The 22016-nt window shown below is 42.8% G+C and overlaps 1 protein-coding gene across 3 annotated transcripts in view; it reads left to right on the top strand.

Annotated features, from left to right (window-relative positions):
* RBM44 (RNA binding motif protein 44) overlaps positions 1-22016 on the top strand; it is a 29351-nt gene that overhangs the window by 1629 nt on the left and 5706 nt on the right. For all 3 annotated transcript variants that reach the window (XM_056820016.1, XM_056820020.1, XM_056820017.1), the window contains exons 2-11: positions 14519-16146; positions 16358-16416; positions 17347-17523; positions 17835-18021; positions 18116-18138; positions 18511-18598; positions 19068-19185; positions 19755-19883; positions 21591-21676; positions 21767-21837. In XM_056820016.1, coding sequence (XP_056675994.1) covers positions 14519-16146; positions 16358-16416; positions 17347-17523; positions 17835-18021; positions 18116-18138; positions 18511-18598; positions 19068-19185; positions 19755-19883; positions 21591-21676; positions 21767-21837 — 2566 coding nt within the window. The remainder of the gene's footprint in view (positions 1-14518; positions 16147-16357; positions 16417-17346; positions 17524-17834; positions 18022-18115; positions 18139-18510; positions 18599-19067; positions 19186-19754; positions 19884-21590; positions 21677-21766; positions 21838-22016) is intronic.

Genomic DNA, 22016 nt, shown 5'->3' with positions numbered 1-22016 from the left:
AGCAAGCTATAAACAGGATAAATCGGGAAGAATGAACAGAGGGAAGACACTGGAATTAGAGGGCTTTTGGGAGTGCCCCCTTTGACTCATGGCCCTCCTGGGCCCCCTTCTGCCCCTTTTGCCAGTGTAGCTCTGAGTTGTCTTAATTGCATTTCTCTGCTCAAGAGTGACTTAAAGGGACAGCTGGGTGGCTCAGGGGATGGAGTTCAAATGTGGCCTTAGACACTTCCTAGCTGTGGGACCCAGGCCAAGTCACTTGCTTTCAATTGCCCAGCCCTGACCACTCACTCTTCTGCCTTGGAGCCAATACACAGTGTGGATTCTAAGACCAAAGGTTGGGGTTTGTTTTTGTTTTTTATTAAACTCTTTCCTTCCATCTTGTGTGTTGGTTCTAGGATTTAGAAATTAAATCCCTGGCAACCACCAATTTAAATATTCACTCAAACCGTAATAAATTTAACATAAGGCAGAAGAGCAGTAAGGGCTAGACAAAGGAGGGTTAAGTGACTTGCCCAGAGTCACACAGCTAGGAAGTATCTGCAGCCAAATTTGAACACGGGACCACCTGTCTCTAGGTCTGGCTCTCCATCCACTGAGTTGAGTCACCCAGCTGCCCTCTTTAGGGTTTCTTCAAATTAAATTTATTTAATAAATTAATTTAGAATATTTTTCCATGATTCATATTCTTTCCCTCCCCTTCTCCTTCCCTCCTCCCATAGGCAATGAGCAATTCCACTGAGTTTTACATGTATCATTGATCAAAACCTATTTTCATATTATTGATATTTGCAATCAAGTGATCATTTTAGAGTCTAATCTCAATCATATCTTGGGAGTTTTTTAAAGAGTGATATAATGCATTTTTTCATCAGACTGCAGATAACTTTAATTTCTGCTAAGAACTACCTGTTTATGTGCTTTGACCATTTGTTTATTGGGGAATGGCTTGATTTCTTGTATGTTTGATTTAGTTCCTCATAAATTTGAGAGATTATACCTTTTTCAAAGATTTTTGTTATAAAAAATTTTCCCAGTTTGTTACTTCCCTTCTAATTTTGGTTGCATTGGTTTTGTTTGTATGAAAACTTTTTAATTTAACAATTGAAATTATTCATTTTATATCTTGTAGTGTTCTCTGTCTCTTGCTTCATCTTAAATTCTTTCCTTTCCCAAAGATCTGACAGGTATACTATTCTATGTTCACCTAATTTATTTATGATTTCACTCTTTATATTTAAGTAATTTACACATTTTTGAACTTCTCTTGGTATAGAGTGTGAGATGTTGGTCTAAACCTAACCTCTCCCATACTGTTTTCCAATTTTCCCAGAAGTTTTTGTCAAATAGTGGGTTCTTGTCCCAAAACCTGGGATCTTTGGGTTTATCGAACACTATCTTGCTGAGGTCATTTACTCCAAATCTATTCCATTGATCCACCCTTCTGTCTCTTAGTACCAGATTGTTTTGATGATCACTGCTTTGCAGTACAGTTTAAGATCTGGTACTGCTGGACCTCCATCTTTCACATTTTTTTTTCATTACTTCCCTTGATATTCTTGATCTTTTGTTCTTTCAGATGAATTGTGTCATGATTTTTTCTAATTCTACAAAATAGTTTTTTTGGTTGTTTGATAGACACGGCACTGAATAAGTAAATTGATTTAGGTAGGATTGTCATTTTTCTTCTATTAGCTACCCATGATCAATGAATGTTTTTCCAATTGTTTAGATCTAGTTTTATTGTGAAAAGTGTTTTATAGTTGTGTTTATATAATTCCTGAGTTTGTCTTGGCAAGTAGATTCCCAAATATTTTATATTGCCTAGAGTAATTTTAAATGGAGTTTTTCTTTCTAACTCTTGCTGCCGAGTTTTGTTTGAAAAAAAAATAGAAATGTTGATGATTTATGTGAGTTTATTTTGTACCCTGCAACTTTGCTAAAGTTGTTAATTGTTTCCATTAGATTTCTAGTTGATTTTCTAGGATTCTCTCCATATACCATCAAATCATCTGCAAAGAGTGATAGCTTGATCCCTTCAATTTCTTCTTCTTTAATTGCTACTGCTAGCATTTCTAGTACAAAATTAAATAATAATGATGACATTGGGCATTCCTGCTTCACCCCTGATCTTATTGGGAAGACTTCTAACTTATCTTCATTGCAGATGATACTTGCTGATGGTTTTAAATAAATACCATTTATTATTTTGAGGAAAGGCCCTTCTATTCCTATACTTTCTAGTGTTTTCAGTAGGAATGGGTATTGTATTTTGTCAGAGGCTTTTTCTTTATCTATTGAAATAATCATGTGATTTCTGTTAGTATGGTTATTATGGTCAATTAAGTGGATAGTTTTCCTAATATTAAACCAGCCCTGCATTCCTGATATAAATTCCACCTGATCATAGTGAATAATCCTTGTGATAATATTCTGTAGTCTCTTTGCTAGTATTTTATTAAGATTTTTGCATCTTTGTTCATTAAGGAGATTGGTCTATAGTTTTATTTCTCTGTTGTCTTCCTGGCTTGGGAATCAGTACCATATTTGTGTCATAAAAAATTTGATAAGACTCCTCTTTGCTTATTTTTTCAAATTGCTTATATTGTGTTGGGATTGTTTTTCTTTAAATGTTTTATAAAATTCACTTGTGAATCCATCTGGCCCTGGGGATTTTTTTCTTAGGGAGTTCCTTGATGGCTTGTTTAATTTCTTTTTCTGAAATGGGATTATTTAAGTATTCTATTTTTTCTTTTGTTAATCTGGACAATTTATATTTTTGTAAATATTTGTCCATTTCACATCGATTGTCATATTTCTTGTCATGTAGTTGGGCAGAATAGCTCCTAATAATTGCCTCAACTTCCTCTTTATTAGGGGTGAGATCATTCTTTTTCATTCATGACACTGTTCATTTGATTCTCCTCTTTCTTTTTTAAATTAGATTAACCAATACTTTATTTGTTTTTTCAAGGAACTAGCTCCTAGTCTTATTTATTAGTTCAATAGTTCCTTTACTTTCAATTTTATTAATTTCTCCTTTGGTTTTTTAAGATTTCCAATTTAGTTTTTATCTGGGTTTTTAAAATTTTGTTCTCTTTCTAGTTTTTTTAGGTTGTAAGCCCAATTTATTAATCTCTTCCCTCCCAATTTTGTTGATATGAGCACTCAGGGATAGAAATTTCCCCCTGCATACTGCTTTGGCTGTATCCCATAGATTTTAATATGTTGTCTCCTCATTGTCATTCTCTTCAATGAAATCAGTAATTGTTTGTTTATCACATTATGATATGAGAAAGTTGCACTTATTATTTCTGCTTTTCTGCATTTGGTTGTGATGTCTTTATGCCAAAGCACAATGGTCAGTCTTTATATGTGTACTATGTGCTGCTTAAAAGAAGGTATATTACTTTTTATTCCTATTCAGTTATCTGTTAGCTCTAATTTTTCTAACATTTCATTCACTTCCCTTACTTCTTATTTATTTTTTGGTTCAATTTGTCTAGTTCTTATAGGGGAAGGTTGAGGTCCCCCACTACTATGGTTTTACTATCAATTTCTTCTTTAAGCTCCTTTAAAAATCTGGATGCTATACCCATTATTGAATATCTGTTGAGTACTTATACTTCATTGTCCATACTGCCTTTTATCAGGATGTAATTACCTTCCTTCTCTCTTTTAAACAAATCTATTTTGTTTTTGCTTGAGCTTTGAGATTGCTACTCCTGCCTTCTTTGGTCTTAATTGCAGCCCAATAGATTCTGCTCCAGTCTTTTACCTTTACCCTTTGTGTGTCTCCCTGCCTCAAGTGTGTTTCTTGTAAACAACATATGGTAGAATTTTGGTTTTATAATTCACTCTTTTATCTGCTTCCATTTTATGGGTCAGTTCATCCCATTTACATTTACAGTTATGATTACTGTCTGTATATTCCCCTCCGTTTTGACTTCCTCTTTTAATCTTGCCCTTTCTCCTCTGGTGTTTCACTTTTAGTCAGTGTCTACCTCCCTTCCCCCTCCCTTATCTTACTCCCCTTATCCCCATCCCTTCTTACTTACCTCTTTGTATAGGACCTTTTGGTCACCCCTCCCAGACTCTCCCTCCCTTGTATTGCATCCCTCCACCATCCCATTTCTCTTTCCCCTTCTACTTTTCTATAGGTTAAGATATAATTCTATACCGCAATGAATCTGGCTGTTCTTCCCTCTTTGAGCCAATTCCAATGAGAGTATGGTTTAAGTATTACTCCCTTCTGTTGTATTGGTCTCTCTCTCCCCCCTAACTTCTTTGCATGTTATAATTTACCCTCTTAGTATCATCCTCTTTTTCATCTCCAGTTTTATTTTTTAACATATCCTAAATAGCTTACTACTATATCTTCTGTCTATGTATACTTCTATTAACTACTATGATAATGATAACAATTTTTAAGACTTACAGAGATCTTCTTTCCCTATAGGAATATAAACCATTTGACCTTATTGAAGCTCTTAAATTTTTTCTCTTATTTACCTTTTTATGCTTCTTTTAAATTTTGTATTTGGGCCTCATATGTTCTCTTTAAGTCTGGTATTTTCTTTAGGAATGCTTGGAAATTTTCTATTTTATTAAAAGGCTATACTTTCCCCTGAAAGAATATAGTCAGTTTTGCTGGGGAGGTGATTTTTGGTTGTAGACTAAGTTTCCTTCTGGAATATCATATTCTAAGCCTCCTGGTCCTTCAGTATAGAGGCTACCAGATCCTGTGTGATCCTGACTAAGGCTCCATAATATATGTATTATTTCTTTCTAGCAGCTTGTAGTATTTTCTCCTTGACTTTGGGAGCTCTTGAACTTGTCTATAATATTCCTGGAAGTTGTCGTTTGGGGATTTAATGCAAGAGGTGATCTGTGGATTCTTTCAATGTCTATGTTACCCTCTTTTTTATCTGAATATTTTGTTTTGTTTTTTTTTTAAATATTTTTCCATGTTTACATGATTAATTTTCTTTCCCTTCCCTCTTCCCTTACCCCTCCCAGAGCCAACAAGCAATTCCACTGGTATTTTACTTTCTTGTTCAAAAATTATCAGGACAGATTTCTTGGATAATTTCCTATACTATGATGTCTTTTTTTTCTTTTTTGGTCATGACTTTTGGGTAGTCCAATAATTTTTAAATTGTCTCTTCTTGATCTATTTTCTAGGTCTGTTTTTTTTTGTTCAATGAGATATTTCACATTTTTTTCTATTTTTTGCATTCTTTTTATTTTGTTTTATTTCTTTCTTCCCACCTACCCAATAAAACATTTTGCAGACTTTAATGGCAGGAAGGAATGGGACTGGTGTGTTACAGTGGTGGTACCAGAGTGGTGTTGATGCCTAGGAAGCCACCTAACATAAATGCTAGGCAGGACCAATGAATCATCTATAGTTGTCAACGAAAAGTGTCAGAGATGGTGACCCATTACTTGAAGGTTATTTCAAATTCCAAATCTGATCCCATTGCCTTATTCTGAGTGGAGAGCAGTGACAAAAGATATTTCATAAAAATCAACCCTCACAGTAGAGAATCACAGATAGTCAAACAGCTGATTGCTCCTTGGATGAGAAACCATCATGAAAAACTGAGATGGATTTAATCTAGATTCCAATTCCAGAATAGCAAGTATAATCACTCCTTTTCATTTGTCACTAGAATTTAATCCAAGATAAAGCTGACTGAATAAACCAATGTGGTTTCTTCCTTAAGGAAGAATATAGATGGTAGAGAAATTTCTTCTTCATTGTTGATATTCTTTTTCTTCCCTAGTCACCAATTCCTGGAGAAAGTTCCAGCAGAAAAGAAATTTTCTTTGAAGATACTGAGTATACTCAGGAAAAACAAAAGAAAACAGAAATCTTCTGAGATCTTTGGCCTAGTTCAGGTGCCAAATGAGCCAATTGATGCTTTCACCTCAGTAGCCCAGTTTACCCATTTCTTTGAGAAGCCCTATTCTATTCTTAGCAGCATGGTGGGTCACAGACAAGGGGAAAGAACACAGGAGCCTTGCCTTGATGGAAATATTCTCCCACTGAGCAGATTTCATGGATGACATCTTCTAGGCAAATGATATCAAACTTTCCTGGATACTCCTCAACCAGAGTATTATCTGTTAGGGAGACTTTTCAAAATGTATTCTGGCTTGACCTCATTTTAGAATGAGCTCTAAGACAGATTTTAGGTTAGGATATCTCCAGGCTATGTAAGGTTCTATAATTTGTAATTTCTTTAAGGAAGGATGGGGTCATTTTTTTTAATATATTTTATTTGATCATTTCCAAGCATTATTCGTTAAAGACATAGATCATTTTCTTTTCCTCCCCCCCCCCCCGCCCCCCATAGCCGACGCGTAAGTCCACTGGGCATTAGATGTTTTCTTGATTTGAACCCATTGCTTTGTTGATACTATTTGCATTAGAGTGTTCATTTAGAGTCTATCCTCTGTCATGTCCCCTCAACCTCTGTATTCAGGCAGTTGCTTTTTCTCGGTGTTTCCACTCCCATAGTTTATCCTTTGCTTATGAATGGTGTTTTTTTTCTCCTGGGTCCCTGCAAGTTGTTCAGGGACATTACACCGCCACTAATGGAGAAGTCCATTACGTTCGATTATACCACAGTGTATTAGTCTCTGTGTACAATGTTCTCCTGGTTCTGCTCCTCTCACTCTGCATCACTTCCTGGAGGTTGTTCCAGTCTCCATGGAACTTCTCCACTTTATTATTCCTTTTAGCACAATAGTATTCCATCACCAACATATACCACAGTTTGTTCAGCCATTCCCCAATTGATGGGCATCCCCTCGTTTTCCAGTTTTGGGCCACCACAAAGAGCGCAGCTATGAATATTTTTGTACAAGTCTTTGTGTCCATTATCTCTTTGGGGTACAGACCCAGCAGTGCTATGGCTGGGTCAAAGGGTAGATATTCTTTTAGCACCCTTTGGGCATAGTTCCAAATTGCCCTCCAGAATGGTTGGATCAGTTCACAGCTCCACCAGCAATGAATTAATGTCCCTATTTTGCCACATCCCCTCCAGCATTCATTACTTTCCTTTGCTGTTATGTTAGCCAATCTGCTAGGTGTGAGGTGGTACCTCAGAGTTGTTTTGATTTGCATCTCTCTGATTATAAGAGATGTAGAACACTTCTTCATGTGCTTGTTGATAGTTTTGATTTCTTTATCTGAGAACTGCCTATCCATTTCCCTTGCCCATTTATCAATTGGAGAATGGCTTGATTTTTTGTACAATTGATTTAGTTCTTTATAAATATGAGTAATTAAACCTTTGTCAGAGGTTTCTATGAAGATTTTTTCCCAATTTGTTGTTTCCCTTCTGATTTTAGTTATATTGGTTTTGTTTGTACAAAAGCTTTTTAGTTTGATGTAGTCAAAATTATTTATTTTACATTTTGTGATTCTTTCTATATCTTGCTTGGTTTTAAAGCCTTTCCCCTCCCAAAGGTCTGACATGTATACTATTCTGTGTTTACCCAATTTACTTATGGTTTCCTTCTTTATGTTTAAGTCACTCACCCATTTTGAATTTATCTTGGTGTAGGGTGTGAGGTGTTGATCTATTCCTAGTCTCTCCCACACTGTCTTCCAATTTTCCCAGCAGTTTTTATCGAATAGTGGATTTTTGTCCCAAAAGCTGGGATCTTTGGGTTTATCGTATACTGTCTTGCTGAGGTCGCTTTCCCCCAGTCTATTCCACTGATCTTCCTTTCTGTTTCTTAGCCAGTACCAAATTGTTTTGATGACTGCTGCTTTGTAATATAGTTTTAGGTCAGGGACTGCAAGGCCCCCATCATATGTGTTTTTTTTCATTATTTCCCTGGATATCCTTGATCTTTTGTTCTTCCAAATGAACTTTGTTATGGTTTTTTCTAAATCAGTGAAGAAGTATTTTGGTAGTTCAATGGGTATGGCACTAAATAGATAAATAAGTTTGGGTAGGATGGTCATTTTTATTATATTGGCTCGTCCTATCCATGAGCAGTTAATGTTTTTCCATTTGTTCAAGTCTAGTTTTAGTTGTGTGGCGAGTGTTTTGTAGTTGTGTTCATATAGTTCCTGTGTTTGTCTTGGGAGGTAGATTCCTAGGTATTTTATTTTGTCTAAGGTGATTTTGAATGGGATTTCTCTTTCTAGTTCTTGCTGCTGAGCTGTGTTGGAGATATATAGAAAAGCTGATGATTTATGTGGGTTTATTTTGTAGGATGGGGTCATTTTAACAAAGACACTACTATACATTTTCTTCAGGTGAAGTTCCTCTATTTATCACCTTGTCACTTCCTCCTTTAATCCTCTTCTTCTGGATCACAAAGCCCAGGGTTAGCACATAAGCACTGAGGCTTTAAATCCAGGTGCCTGAGACGAGCTATATCACAGACAACCCAATGGGATTCATGGACAAATGATTCCAGCCTCTTGATTTTGAGCTGAGTCCCTCTCCTGTGCGTCCTCTTTATCAAAAGTACCTGCTAAGCTTGAGTGGCTTTGAGTGCTTGGTAAGCTTTCCTCCACTTTAGGAGATTCTCAAGAATCAAAGGAATCTTTCTTTTGGGCTCAGGCTCCACTATCTTTCCTGTTTCTCTCACTTGTTTTATTGTTTCTTGATGTCTCGTGAAGTCATTAGCTTCTATTTGCCAAATTCTAGTTCATTTGGACCACTCTTCTTTTCAAGTAATTCTTTTCTTCATTTGACTTTTTTGCCTCTTTTCCCAGTAGGTCAATTCTGGCTTTTAATGATCTTTTTTCTTCTATTGATTCATATGCCTCTTTTCCCAAGTGACCCATTTTGCTTTTTAAGCTGTCATTTTCTTTTCCCCATTTTCTTCAATCTGTCTTATTTGAGTTTTGAATTTCTTTTTGATCTCTTTGAGAGCCTGAGTCCAATTCCCAATTTTTTTTTGCTTGGAATTCCTTGGATCCAGTCATCATCTGTTGGTTCTGTTCTTTGGTCTTTATCCCCTAAGAAGCTTTTGATCTTTACCTTCTTCTTCTGTTGTTTACTCATTCTCTCTCTCTCTCTCTCTCTCTCTCTCTCTCTCTCTCTCTCTCTCTCTCTCTCTCTCTCTCTCTCTCTCTCTCTCTTCTCTCTCTTTCTCTTCCTACCCCTGCCCCCTCCCTCCCTCTCTCCTTCTCTGTGGACTATTAAGCTATCCCCTCTGCCAGTTTCATGGAGCCATCTGAGCTGCTCTGCCCTGGGGTGGAATCTGCAATCTTCTCTCTCCACTGCTGGTAGACTGGATTGGGCTGGTTGAGCTAATCTGTCCTGGGTCCAAATCTTCTCAGTAGCCAATTTCTGAGGGGGAAGGTGCCCAGCCAGATGCTCCCCCTTCCTCCTTGTCAGCCACTGTCAGCCCTGGACCTCAAGTGGTGGGTCTGAGGTGTTCTTGGCAGTTGCAACCCTTCCCAGAGATCCCACAGTCAGCCCATGTCTAATGGCAGGTTTCAGCACAACCTTGTTTCCTCTCTCCCACTTATCCCATGGAAATCACTTCTCTCTGCCTCCCTTTCAAGTTGTGTTTAGCAGGAGAACCCTGGGATTCCTGTGTTTTTGAAGTGTCTTTCAAAGATTGGAGGAAGGATAGTCATAGAGCTTTTGGCTTTTGCTGCTCGTGAGCTGCCATCTTGACTCCTTTCTACCTCCCACTGATGGATTTGTTGGGAATATATAGAAATGTGACAGTTTATTGGGGTTTATTTTATGTCCTGAAACTTTGCTAAAGTTGTTAATTATTTCAACTCATTTTTAAGTTGATTCTCCAGGATTCTGAGTATATTATCATATCCGCACATAGAGAGTCTAGTTTTCTCATCATCTATTCTAATTCCTTCTATTTCTTTTTTCTTCTCTTATTGTTAGAGGGAGCATTTCTAGTACAATATTGAATCATAATGGGCATCCATTCTTCCTTATCTTACAGAGAAGGGCTTTTAGCTTATCCCCATTACATATAATTCTTGCTGATGGTTTTAGATAGCTATACTTCTTATCATTTTAAGGAAATATCCACTTATTCCTGTGCTCTCTAGTGTTCTTAATAGTAATAGGTGTTAAATTTTGTTAAAACCTTTTTCTGTATCTATTCAGATAAACATGATTTCTGTTGGTTTTATTTGTTATTCATATGGTCAGTTATGCTGATAGTTTTCCTAATATTTGAACCAGACTTATATTCTTGGTATAAATCTCACCTGGTCATAGTGTAATGATCCTTGTGATATATGGATTTAATCTCTTTGCTAGTATTTTATTTACAATTTTTGCATCAATATCCATTAGGAAAATTGACCTATAATTTTCTTTCTCTGTTTTTGCTATTCTTGATTTAAGTACCAGCACCATGTTTTATATCATGAAAGGAATTTGGTAGACTTGATGTTTTCCAAATAGTTATTCTTGTATTGGAACTAATTGTTCTTTAAATGTTCGGTGGAATTCCCTTGTGAGTTCATCTGGCCCTGGGGCTTTGAGCTTAGAGCTCCTCCATAGCTCATTCTATTTCATTTTCTGAGATTCAGTTAAGTATTACTCTATTTTCTTCTTTTTAATTTGAACAATTTTTAATCTTATAAATAGTCATACATTTAACCCAGATTGGTAGCTGTATTGGCATTTAATTGAGCAAAACAGCTCCTAATGGCTGCTTTAATATTCTTTTTGGTGGTAAATTCATCCTTTAGATTTTTTGAGACTGGTGATTTGTTTTTTGTTTTTTTTTTTAAATCAAATTAATCAATGGTTTGTCTATTTTATTGTGTTTTTTTTTTCATGAAACCAGTTTCTAGTTTTATTTATTAGTTCAATGGTTTTCTAACTTCCAATGTTATTAATCTTTCCTTTGATTTTCAGGATTTCCAATTTGGTGTTTAATTGGGGATTTTCAATTTGTTCTTTTTCTAGTTTTATGTCCAATTCATTGATCTGTTTTCTTCTCTATTTTAATAAGATATAGATGTAGAGAGAGAACTTTTTCCCAAGTACTGCTTTTGACTGCATCTGATAAATTCTGCTATGTTGTCTCCTTATCATTTTCTTTAATGAAATTATGGATTGTTTCTGTGATTTGTTCTTTGGCCCATTCATTCTTTGATATTAGATTAGTTTCCAATTAATTCTTAATCTATTTTTCTACTGGCCTTTATTGAATGTAATTTTTATTGTATGCATTTGGTGGTGAGGTTTCGTGCCCTATTACATTTTTCTGTAGGAGTCATGTACTGCTGAGAAAAAAGGTATATTCATTTCTTTTTCTGTTCTGCTATCTCCAGAAGTCTATCCTATCTAATGTATCTAAAAACCTATTCACTTCCTTCGATGCTTTCTCATTTATTTTTTGGTTATCTTTATCTAGTTCTTAGAGGGGAAAGTTATGATCCCCTCCTGGTGTCTCCTTTCCTGCTTATTTCCTCCTGTAACTTCTCCTTCAGGAATTGGAATGCCATGCCATTCGTGCCCATGTAGTTAGTAGTGCTGTGGCTCCACTTTAGCAGCACATCATTTCCTTCCTCATCTTTTCCATTAAATCTGTTTTTGCTTTTGCCTTGAATGAAATCATGACTGTTGTTGCCTCTGCTTTTTTTTTACTTCAGATTGAAGCCACTAGATTCTGCTCCAGACTCTCACCTTTACACTGCATGGGTCTTTGCTTAAAATGTATTTCTTGTAAACAGTGTATTAGCCAATGCAGCCAAGATTTGAGGGAACGTGGAAAGCTGGGGAGATTTTTTTACAGCAGTTCTATCTCGTAAAGGCCTTGTTTCCCAAATATGTAAGTGATGTAAGTAGGGTTCCCCTTCCCTCCCCTTCGTCATGAGGGTTTTACTTTAGACCTTGGGACACTCCCTGTGGTGATGTGGGCTCCTGGGCCTGATTCCACACCTCCAGTTTCCCCTTCACTGTAATAGATCTTTCATGGCCCCTTTTAGGTGAGATAATTTACATTGTTTCGCACCCCCTTCTCCCCCAAAGCATCCCCCTTTCTCACGCCTTCATTAATTTTTGGATTTCATCCCATCACAGTCAACTCATATCATGCCCCCTGCCTCATAGACTCCTAACTGCTCAAATGATGATAAAGGAGAGTTCCAAGTGATCATCTTTCCATGTAGGAATGGAAACATTTTATTTTAACCTCATCAAATCCCTTAAGATTTCTCTTTACTAGTTTGCCTTTTTATGCTACTTCTCTTGAGTCTTATATTTGAAAATCAAATTTTCTGTTCCATTTTGGTCTTTTCATCAAGAGTGCTTGAAAGTCTTCTGTTTAATTAAATATCCATTCTCCCCTTCCCCACCCTGAAAAATTTCCTCAATTTTGCGGGGTCACAAATTTTTGGTTAGAATTCTAGCTCCTTTCCCTTCCAGAATATCATCTTTTGAGCCCTCTGCTCTTTTGATGCAGAAGCTGCTACATCCTGAGTACTCCTGAGTGGTACCAGAAGTTTTTTAATGTTTCTTCCTGGCTGTTTTCAGTATTTTCTTCTTGACCTGGGAGTTCTGTGTTTTGGCTTTAATATTGCTGAGAGTTTTAAATAGTGATCCATGGATTCTTTCCATTTCTATTTTACCCTCTGGTTCTAGATTCTCAGGGAAGTTTTCCTTGATAATTTCTTAAAAGATGATGTCTAGTAGTTTGTTTGATTTTTTTTAATCGTTGTTTTTAGGTAGTCCAGTACTTTTTAAATTATCTCTCCCCTGTTTTCTAGGTGAGTTGTTTTTCTAGTGAGATATTTCACATTTTCTTCTATTTCATTCTTTTGATTTTATTTTATTATTTCTTCATGTTAATGGAGTCACTAGCATCCACTTGACCATTTCTAATATTTAAGATATTATTTTCTTCAGTGAATTTTTGTACCTCCTCTATTTAGCCAGTTCTACATTTTATGGAGTTTTTTATAGTAAATTTTTACACATCTTTTACCATTTTCTATGATTCTTTTAACAAACTATTGATTTTTTCATGATTCTCTTGCTTCACTCTCATTTCTTTTCCCAATATTCTTTTTCTTTCTCTTATAAAAAAAATTTCTTTGAGCCCTCTCAGGGGCTTCTGAGGCCAATTCTAATTTTCTTTGGTAGCTTCCTATAGAGTCATTTTGACATTGCTGTCGTTAAGTGGGTGTGTGGTTTGAGCTTGTGTGTCACCACAGTCACTTTCTACAGTCAGGTTCTCTTTTCATTGTTCATTTTCCCCAGCTGTTTCTTGACTGGTATGAAAGCTGTCCTTTGCTCCAGAGGTGAAGGGGCGCTGTCCCAGCTCCAGGTCTTTGTGCTCCTGTATGCAGAGCTAGTTCTGAGGGTCTCCCAGGGAGATGTGTTGACCACTCTGCTGGCTGTGCTTGGCTCAGCGAGTGACCCTGGGCCTGGGACCAGGGACTCCACTGCCTGCGGCTGGATGCTCTCATAGGCTGTTCCTACTGTTGTCTGTGGCTGCTGGGCCTACTGCCGGCTGGCCCCGCTGACCTGTCCTGGGCAGACCTTTCAGGTCAGGTTGGAAAATGGTTTTAGCCCATCGTTTTGTGGGTTCTGCTGCTCCAGAGTTTGTCTTGAAGCATTACTTTAATGTCATTTGGAGGGGACCTGCTAGGGACAACTCAGGCGAAGTCCTGCCTCATCTCTCCATCTCGGCTTTGTCCTCCCCGTGTAGCTGCCAGGTGGGAAAGGTAGCTTTTGTCTCCCTTAAATAAAAGGCTGTTACTGTTTATTCCACTTGATGGCCCTCCTGGCCGGGCCCACGAGAAGCCGCTCTGCCCTCGTTCTGCCCAGAAGGGGGTCTTTGGAGGTTCACTGAATTCCGAGTCGTGGCTCTCTAGGCCTCTCGGAAGTAGTGCAGCGCAAGGCCAAGCCCCGTGTTATTGGCACCCAGCAGCACATTCCGTGTGGGGCAGCGCCACGTGCCCATGTGAGAGCTTGGGCCAAATCCATGTGGGGGGGGGGGTGAAGGGAGAGTCAGCCCGCAGGCCAAATGCAGAATTTGAATAGAGGGGAGTCAGGGATTTTCAGAGTGGGGGAAAGAGGGAGGAGATGGCTCTTGTGGCTTGGGCAGTGCCTGTGCTGACGCCGAGCCCCTGGAGAGTCCCACGTGTGAACAGCAGAGAGGCTGGAGGGAAGGACATTTGGGACGATGAAGCCCGGAGAGAGGTCTGGAGGCGGTTGGGGAGCACTTCAGGCCCGTCTGCCATGCTGGCAGATGTTTCCCAGCCCAGGCATCTGCAGGATTGGCACCAGGGTGTGAGGTCTGCTCACGCTGGGACTCTTCATGGAACCCTCAGTGTCCATTGTTTGAGTTGGAGGCGAGGTCCGGGCATTCCAGGGGCCCCGTGGAGAAGAGGGACCAGCCTCGTCCTGTGTGGCACGAGAGGCAGAATTAGGAGTGACGGATGGAGGCCGAGGCAGGCCGGACGTCACCCACAAGGGAAGGGGCTGCTTCTGCGGGCCCCGGGCACCTCACAGCCACTTTGACCAACTTATGCTTCTTTTGCTTTCAGATGAACCATCAAGTCCTAAAAGAAAGCACTTCTTCCTGGCTTCGCATTACTACGACGAAAGCGGCAGCGGAGAGAGTCTGTTGACCATTTCTCACGATCGCTGCAATTTCTTGGTGCTGAAGCCGATGGAGCAGGACGACGTGAGCTTCCTGGACAAAAGCGAGAGCTCCGACTCGTCGTCTCTGGGCAGCCAGCCGGCCGCTCAGGACAGAGCTCCCCGCCCGCCCAGCGAGCTCTCGGACATCGTGGACTACGCGCTCCTGAACGACACCTACTCCATCCACGTCGCGGATGCCGACACGAAGCTGAAGGACCATTTCACCTACCTGAGTTCGGAGGCGGATCTCGAGCTGCAGGAGGGGGGGCCCTTCTTTGAGATCTTGAAAACCTCGAGCGAAGATTCTCTTGGTTTGGAAGAGATCTGCAAAAACCTCGACGGTGACTATGAAGAGATGCTTGGCGGGGAGATGGCCCCGCACGTGCTCGACGAGGACTCCCAGCAGGAATACCACAGCGCCGAGGAGCATGACTACCCCGGCTTCCATTTGGATTTCGACCCCATAAAAACCCTGTGTGATCCGAATTCAGAAGTCATCGAGCTGGGAAATTCGGATTTTGAAATTAAGTGCGTCAGTGGTCTGGGGGAGAACCACGTGAAGAAACTGGAAAGCGGCCCGTTCTTCTGCGAGCCCAGCCACCTTCGGACCCAAGGCCGTCTGCCCGAAGTCTCCAAGTTTCACGACTACCTGTCTCTGCCAGAAAGTCACGGGCAGAAGCCCCGCAGGGGCCATGAACCGGAGGCCGGCTTCAGGAACCCGTGTTTGTTCGACGGCCTCACGCAGACAGGTGGCTCGGCCGAGGATGCGGATGTCACGTGTGGGCAGCCTGCCCTGCCCAGCAGTAGTTCTGAGAAAGCCGTTTGTCCCGACCCAAGGAAGTGTCAGACAACTGAAGATAAAGATATCCGTGCGGAAGAGGAGGGTGGCAGCGTGCTGAAGAGCGGGGAAAAGCCATTCCTAGAGAGGATCTCGGCCGCGTCCCGGCAGCCCAGCGCGTGTCTTCAGAATTCCACCCCTTGTATCTTTGACGAGTCCAGCGTTTCTGCCTACGACCGATCGTGTTACAAATTCATCCATGGCGCCACTGAGCCAGCCTTGGACTTCCTCAGGACCATGCCAAAGGCTCTGGCCAAAGACAGCCATTTGGGGGAAGAGGATGGCCCCGCCAAGGTGGCCGCTGCCGACCTCATGAACAAAACCCACCTGATCAGCGTGGAGTCCAAGTACGCCAAGCGCTCCCTGGACGCGGCCTGCGACTGCCTCGTCACGGTGAACCAGACCATCGACGCCAGCTCAGACTTCAGGGCCTGTTTCACCACGAGCCGGGCTACCAGTGCCAGGTCTCTGGTGGCCTCCAGGTCCAGCAATACCGAGATCACCATGATGAACAAAGCGAGGCCCCACGAGTGGCTGAACGAGAAGCAGAGGAGCGTCGCCTGCAACACGGACTGGTCCTGCCTGGCCTCCTGGGCCGAGGAAGACTTCCGCTTACACGGGGCTTTGCCCAAAGGCCTCGAGAAGACGATTCCAGCAGAGAGCTTGAAGGCCAACGACAGCGTATCGGTGAAGGTAACGGCAAGCCCTGTGCGGTTACCTCCTGTGGCGGGGTGTCCCCGGGTTCCTCCCCTTACCTTACCGTGGTATCCAAATGGGAAATCCCCGTGGTGCAGGGAGGTCCGGGACAGGGCAGCCCCCACCCCCAGGCCCTCTCTGCGACCTCTCACTGTGTGTTGTGATTCCCATTTCTGAAGTTTCTAACTCTTTGGCTAAATATTTTCAGGATTATCTGGAATTGAAAAATAAATATGATGTCAAAGACTCGAAGAAAAACCCTGAGGGGTAGGTATGTCAGGATTTATGGGAGCTTGTGAAAAATCAAACTCTGACCACTCAGCTGTCCGGCCAATCACAAGAAGCGGAAGGAATGACCCCTTGCTCTTTAGATGGATGTCCAAGTAATCTAGGCAGATGCCTGGGCAGTTTCTCCAGCAAAGTTAGACTTCATGTTGATGAAGCTTTTGCTATGTACAAGGCATTAGACATTTTTGATGTCCCTGGAGACTGCCGTCCCCCTCAGAAACCTTCCTTCCATCGTGCAAGTGTGCACACCCCTTACTCACAGAACGCTCAGCTCGCTCCCTCCATCCTCTTCCAGAGAGCCTCCCCCTCTCTATCTTCCTCGAAGGCCAGCTCGCTCCTTCCCACCTTCAGGCTGGTTGGTTTTTGTGAGCAGGCAGGCAAGGCCTGATGGGGAGCATTCTAGCCCCCCTCTTTAAAGAGGCGTGAGTGCCTCCAGGAGGCATAAAGTTGTGGGGTTCCCTATCCCAGCTCTGTGGCTACCAACTTCCATTGAACAGGTGCATTCAGCACCTTGACGTTTTGAGGTGGGCATGGTAACCGTCGCAGCCACCAAAAGCTTTTATTGTTTTTTAAAAATGCATCTCTACACAGATAGCTTAGATTCTTCCATCTAGCTCTCTTCCTCGCTTTCTCCAGTGCCACCGACTAAGTGAGAAACCCTTACTATAAAAAGATCTAACTCAGAACAGGTTGAATTAAGGCTTAGGATTGCCTTATTTTTAAAAGCGATACATTTTTTAAAATTCCAAGTTATTTCCTAACAGCGTTATTCGTGTCTTATTTTCAGTCACTTACAGAAATTGACTTAAGATAAAATTCTGGAAAACCAATAACTTACTCTTGATGCTAAGTAGGGGCCCAAGCCCAGAGACGTTCTGAGTTTTCACCTCATTCTGCTCTTTGTTTTAGACACTTTCAGCCTTGTAAAGAAGTGGAGAAGAATGTGTTATCCAAATGCTGTCAGAAAACATTGCAGAGAGCTATAAGAGCAGAATTGCTGCTTTTAAAAGCCCATTATCAGATGTGTCATCAGCATTGTTGGAAACTTTACCGACTTGTCATGGAAGAAAAGGAAAGCTTTACTAGGCATGTATGGATTGAGCTGTTCAATATTCTCTCGAAATCACATATCAGAAAAAATCAGCTTCTTTGGACTCTTAGTCTGATTCCTAGAAATGTTTTGTTTGGCTCGGAGGGGCAGGGGACAGGATGGATTGTTTCTGTTGCCCGCTCCCCGTTTGCCCCACGAAAGTAATTCTATTTTATTCTTCAGAAAACTTTAAAAAATCTCGGTAGGAATCAGCCTGTGTCTATTTCGTACCGAAGTACTAAGTGTGTGTGTGTGTGTGTGTCTAAAGGGGTACATGCTCTCTTTTCTACTTTTTATTGCTTGACAGGAATTTTGCAAGTGATTTTGCTAAAACTGAATTAGGATCTACGTTACTGTCCCTTTTTGGAGACCTGAAGTTTAAGTATCTGAGTATGAGAGAAAAAATAATAAAGGGAGTGCCCCTGGACGAATTACCTCCCCTGGCTGTGGAGTCCAGATTGTTGTCTTTCTTTTCCACATTTGTGCCTTCCAAGGTATTGCCTTTGCGGGATGGTTTTTACGGGTTGTTTTTCGTATTTTCTACAGAAATATTGATCTTTTCATGGACTTCTCTCTCTCTTTCTCTAGCTAATGAAAGAAGACTCTCATATGTAAGTTATGTTTTTTCCTAATTCAGATAAGCATCAGCAAGCTCTGACAATAAACTTTATAATGATTGTGCCCTGTATGTGTTCTACATTTGGTTCTTTTTTTTTTTTTTAAACCCTTCCCTTCCGTCTTAGAATCAATAATGTGTATTGGTTCCAAGGCAGAAGAGTGGTCTGGGCTAGGCAATGGGGGTGATGTGACTCGCCCAGGGTCACCCAATTAGGATGTGTCTGAGGCCAGATGGGAACCCAGGACCTCCTCTCTCCAGGCTGAGTCCCCTAGCAGCCCCCTCTACATTCGGTTCTAACAAATCTTATCTTTAATTTGAGTGTTCCTCTTGTAGCCCAGAATCATTTGTACCACTTTCATTGCAGCTTTTTGGGACCCAGGTCAGACCTCAGTGTTCCTGGTGCCCCAAACACCAACTCCAGTGCTGTGGAGCCACCAAGGGCCCTGTCTCAGGTGAGCCTCAGAGCACACTGTTGCCCACTCCCCAGAGGGCATCATCCTTCTTTCCCAGGCGCCTGGCATCGCCCACTTGGCTCTGGGCCCCTCATCCATACAAGAGAGCTGGGGACGGCCTGGGAGGTCTCAGTTTCTCCAGATGTCAAGTAAGAGAAGCGTCCTTGATGGATTCTGAGCTCATTCCTGCTCCCCAGCTCAGACCCCCAAGGGGCCTTCATTCTGGGGATCTGGTGTCTAGATGGCCCTGCCTCCCCCCCAGGGCTTAGAGGAGGGTCTTATAGTTGTAGACCCCCAGCATGGCAAGGGCCCCAGAGGGCCAGGAGGGGCTTTGTGGCAGGGCTAGGGTCAGGGGGCCTTTGAGGCCAGGCTGAGAAGGCGCCTGTCTTGTGTCTAAGAGGCCTTGGTGAAGCTAGGAGCTGACGAGCCCCAAGAAGCTCACACAGACACTTGCCCCATTCTTTCTTAGAGCACTCGTGCATCAGAGCATCGAACCCGTCCAAAGCGAGAAGTTGCCCTTCCTGGGGACAGCAGGAAGACCCGGGACCTGAATGTCGGCATCCGCAACCTGAGACTAGATGACGAAGGTCAGTGTCAAATAGAGCCTGCACCAGACCTCCCGATAGGTGCTGGGCCTGGGTGGATGGGCCCAACACAGACTGTTTCTGGGACCTGGACAATTGGACCCAACACATGCTCGCCCTGGTCCCCAGGTAGGTCCTGTGGCCTCTTCTGGCCTCCACTTGCTTGGCGGTAACAGGAGGGCAATAAGAGCAGCTGCTGCCGTTAGTGTTGTGGTGAGGGGAGGGGAATCGGCACTTGTTGAGCCCCTGGCACGCTGCCTGGTCCCACTCTGCCCATAGGCTGCCAGTCCCAGGGCCTCCCCGGAAGCCCCATGTGGCCACAAAGGCTTCTTTTGCCAAATGGCAGATCTTCCTTGGGGCCATTTTCTAACCATGACATTCTCCAGTCCAGAAAGGCTTTGTATAGGACCTTAGAACCAAGAGACACCTCGGTGTATGACAGCTCTCGGACTGTAGGTGGAAATTGGCCACTTCTTGGGGATTGAGAAGAGCTGGCCTCCCCTCCACTGACCGTTCCCAGCAAAGTGTCTGCACAGCCTGGGGGAAGTGACCAGGGGCTTCTGATTCTCTAGACTACAGGAAATGTCAGGACCCGAGTGAGGCCTGGTTTGATGCTAAAGAAAACCTGACAGGCACAGAACGCCTAGAAATGCCAGGTGATGAAGCAGAGCCCACCAAGAGGAGCTCCAAGCCCTCTCCGGGTGAGTCTGGGCTACAACTGAGAGTTCAGGGTAGCCTTCCCTGGCCATGTGGACTCCCAAGAGGATGCTGGCATAACTGCTTCTCCCATAGCTGGGGTCCTGCCCTGTCAGCGCAGGCTTCCCCCAGCCAGTCTGCCAGGCCCCTCGGGCCTCTCGTACTCTGTGACTCCTTGTTCAGTGGGCCTCTCTTTCACATGTGGCTCTGGCACTGGTTACAGATTTTCACCCTTTGGAGCTAGCAGAGCCCAGGAAGCCCTGTGGCCACCTTCTTTTTTTTTTTACTATTTTTTTTTCCTACAGTTACATGATTCTTGTCTCCCCTTCTCCCCTCCTCCCTCCTGGAGCTGATAAGTAATTCCCCTGGGTTATCCATGGATCATTGTTCAAAACCTATTTCCATGCTATTCATATTCGCAGTAGAGCAATCCTTTAACATCAAAACCCCAATCCTATCCCCATTGACCTATGTGATCAAGGAAATGTTTTTCTTCTGTGTTTCTGCTCCCACTGTTCTTTCTCTGGATTCTCTCTCCTAAGTCCCTCTGGGATGGGTCATTGTATATTACATCAAAGTCAGTTACATTCTGTTGTGCTACAATGTTATCAGTCTCTATATAATGTTCTCCTGGTTCTGCTCCTTTTACTCCGCATCAGTTCCTGGAGGTCCTTCCAGTTCTTCTAGCAATCCATCAATTCCTCATTCCTCATTGCACAATAGGCCTCCATCCCCATCGTAGACCACGTTCCCCATTTGAGGGAGGGAAACTGAGTCCCCTCAGTTTCCAGTTTTTTGTCACCTTCTGAAGGTGCTTGTGGATGCAGCCAGCCACCAGGGAGGCCTGGCACGTTGCCGGGGCATCCTCTGTGCCCCAGGAGCTGGGGAGCTTTCATTGGGATCTCTTCCAGAGGCAATTGCTGAGTTCTTTGCTTCCTCTTTTTATTCTCTGGTGCTTCCATCATTTCTGGAATGATGATGTCCAGGACCTTTTTTTGATCCTGGCTTTCAGAAAGTCCAATAATTTCTGAATGACCTCTCCTGGACCTATTTTAGGTCAGTTGTTTTTTTAGTGAGATAGTTCACATTTTCTATTATTTTTCATTTTGTCTCATAGAGTCACTAGCTTCACTTGCCCATCTCTAGTTTTCCAGGAATTTTTTCTATTTTTAAACCCTTTCCTTCCAGCTGCCTAACAATACCATATATTGTTCCAAGGCAGAAGAGCAGTAAGGGCTAGGCAGTGGAGGTTAAATGACTTGCCCAAGTTCACTCAGTCAGGAAGTGTCTGAGGTCAGAATGGAACCCAGGACCTCCCGTCTGCAGACCTGGATCTCTAATCCTGGAGTCCCCTGGGAACAGGCACAGAGTTGGGCTAGGAATGCCTTCCGAGGCGGCCTTTGCCCAAATGCTAGACCCATAAAAGCCAGGGATGGGGGTGCTGGAGCTGAGGGATTACCTCCAGAGCTCCTGGTGCAGCCAGATCCCAGGGAGAAGTAAGGCCTCACCTTCAGTCACTGAGAACAGGCTAGCAGGGGCCTCTGGGGCTGCCCTGGACTGATTGGCAGTGGGGGGGGGGGAGGGCCATCGCCCCGCATTGTCAGTGACTGTCCTGTCTCTTTGGGTAGAACATTGAATGGCCGTTTTCTGTACTTTGTCAGCCTTGGAGAGCCTCTTGGGGCTCACCAATGTGTCTCGTCTTCCTCGTGCAGAGAAGGTGGCTGCTGAGCCTTCCCGGAAGGAGCCAGACAGAAGCTACCTCATCCATGTGGGCAGCCTGTGCCCATCGGTGTCGGAGGTACGGAGCCCCCAGTCCCCCAGGGAGGCCGGCCCTGTGCTGGGGGTCCCCAAGGTCTCTCAAGGGACTTGCTGTGTCTCTTTCTTTCAGACCGACCTCATGTCCCATTTCCAGAAGTACCAGGTGTCAGAAGTGTCCATCTGCACATCCCATAATTACAGGTAATGGCATGCTCGGTGCCTCTTTCAAACGGGGGCTTTCAGTGGAGCTGGGCCAGACAGACCCTTTTCTGGGTGGGCAACCCTGGGGGGAGCAGACAGCCTGCAAGGGTGATGGTTGGCATGCTGTGTGCCCCACGCCTGGGACCGGAAGAAGGGGGCGCTTGTTCCCCGGAGCTGCC

Source organism: Monodelphis domestica, chromosome 2 (genome assembly GCF_027887165.1).
Source record: "Monodelphis domestica isolate mMonDom1 chromosome 2, mMonDom1.pri, whole genome shotgun sequence".
Lineage (NCBI taxonomy): Eukaryota > Metazoa > Chordata > Mammalia > Didelphimorphia > Didelphidae > Monodelphis > Monodelphis domestica.
The sequence above is the reverse complement of the archived record's forward strand: the minus strand, read 5'-3'. Positions and strand labels throughout refer to the sequence as shown.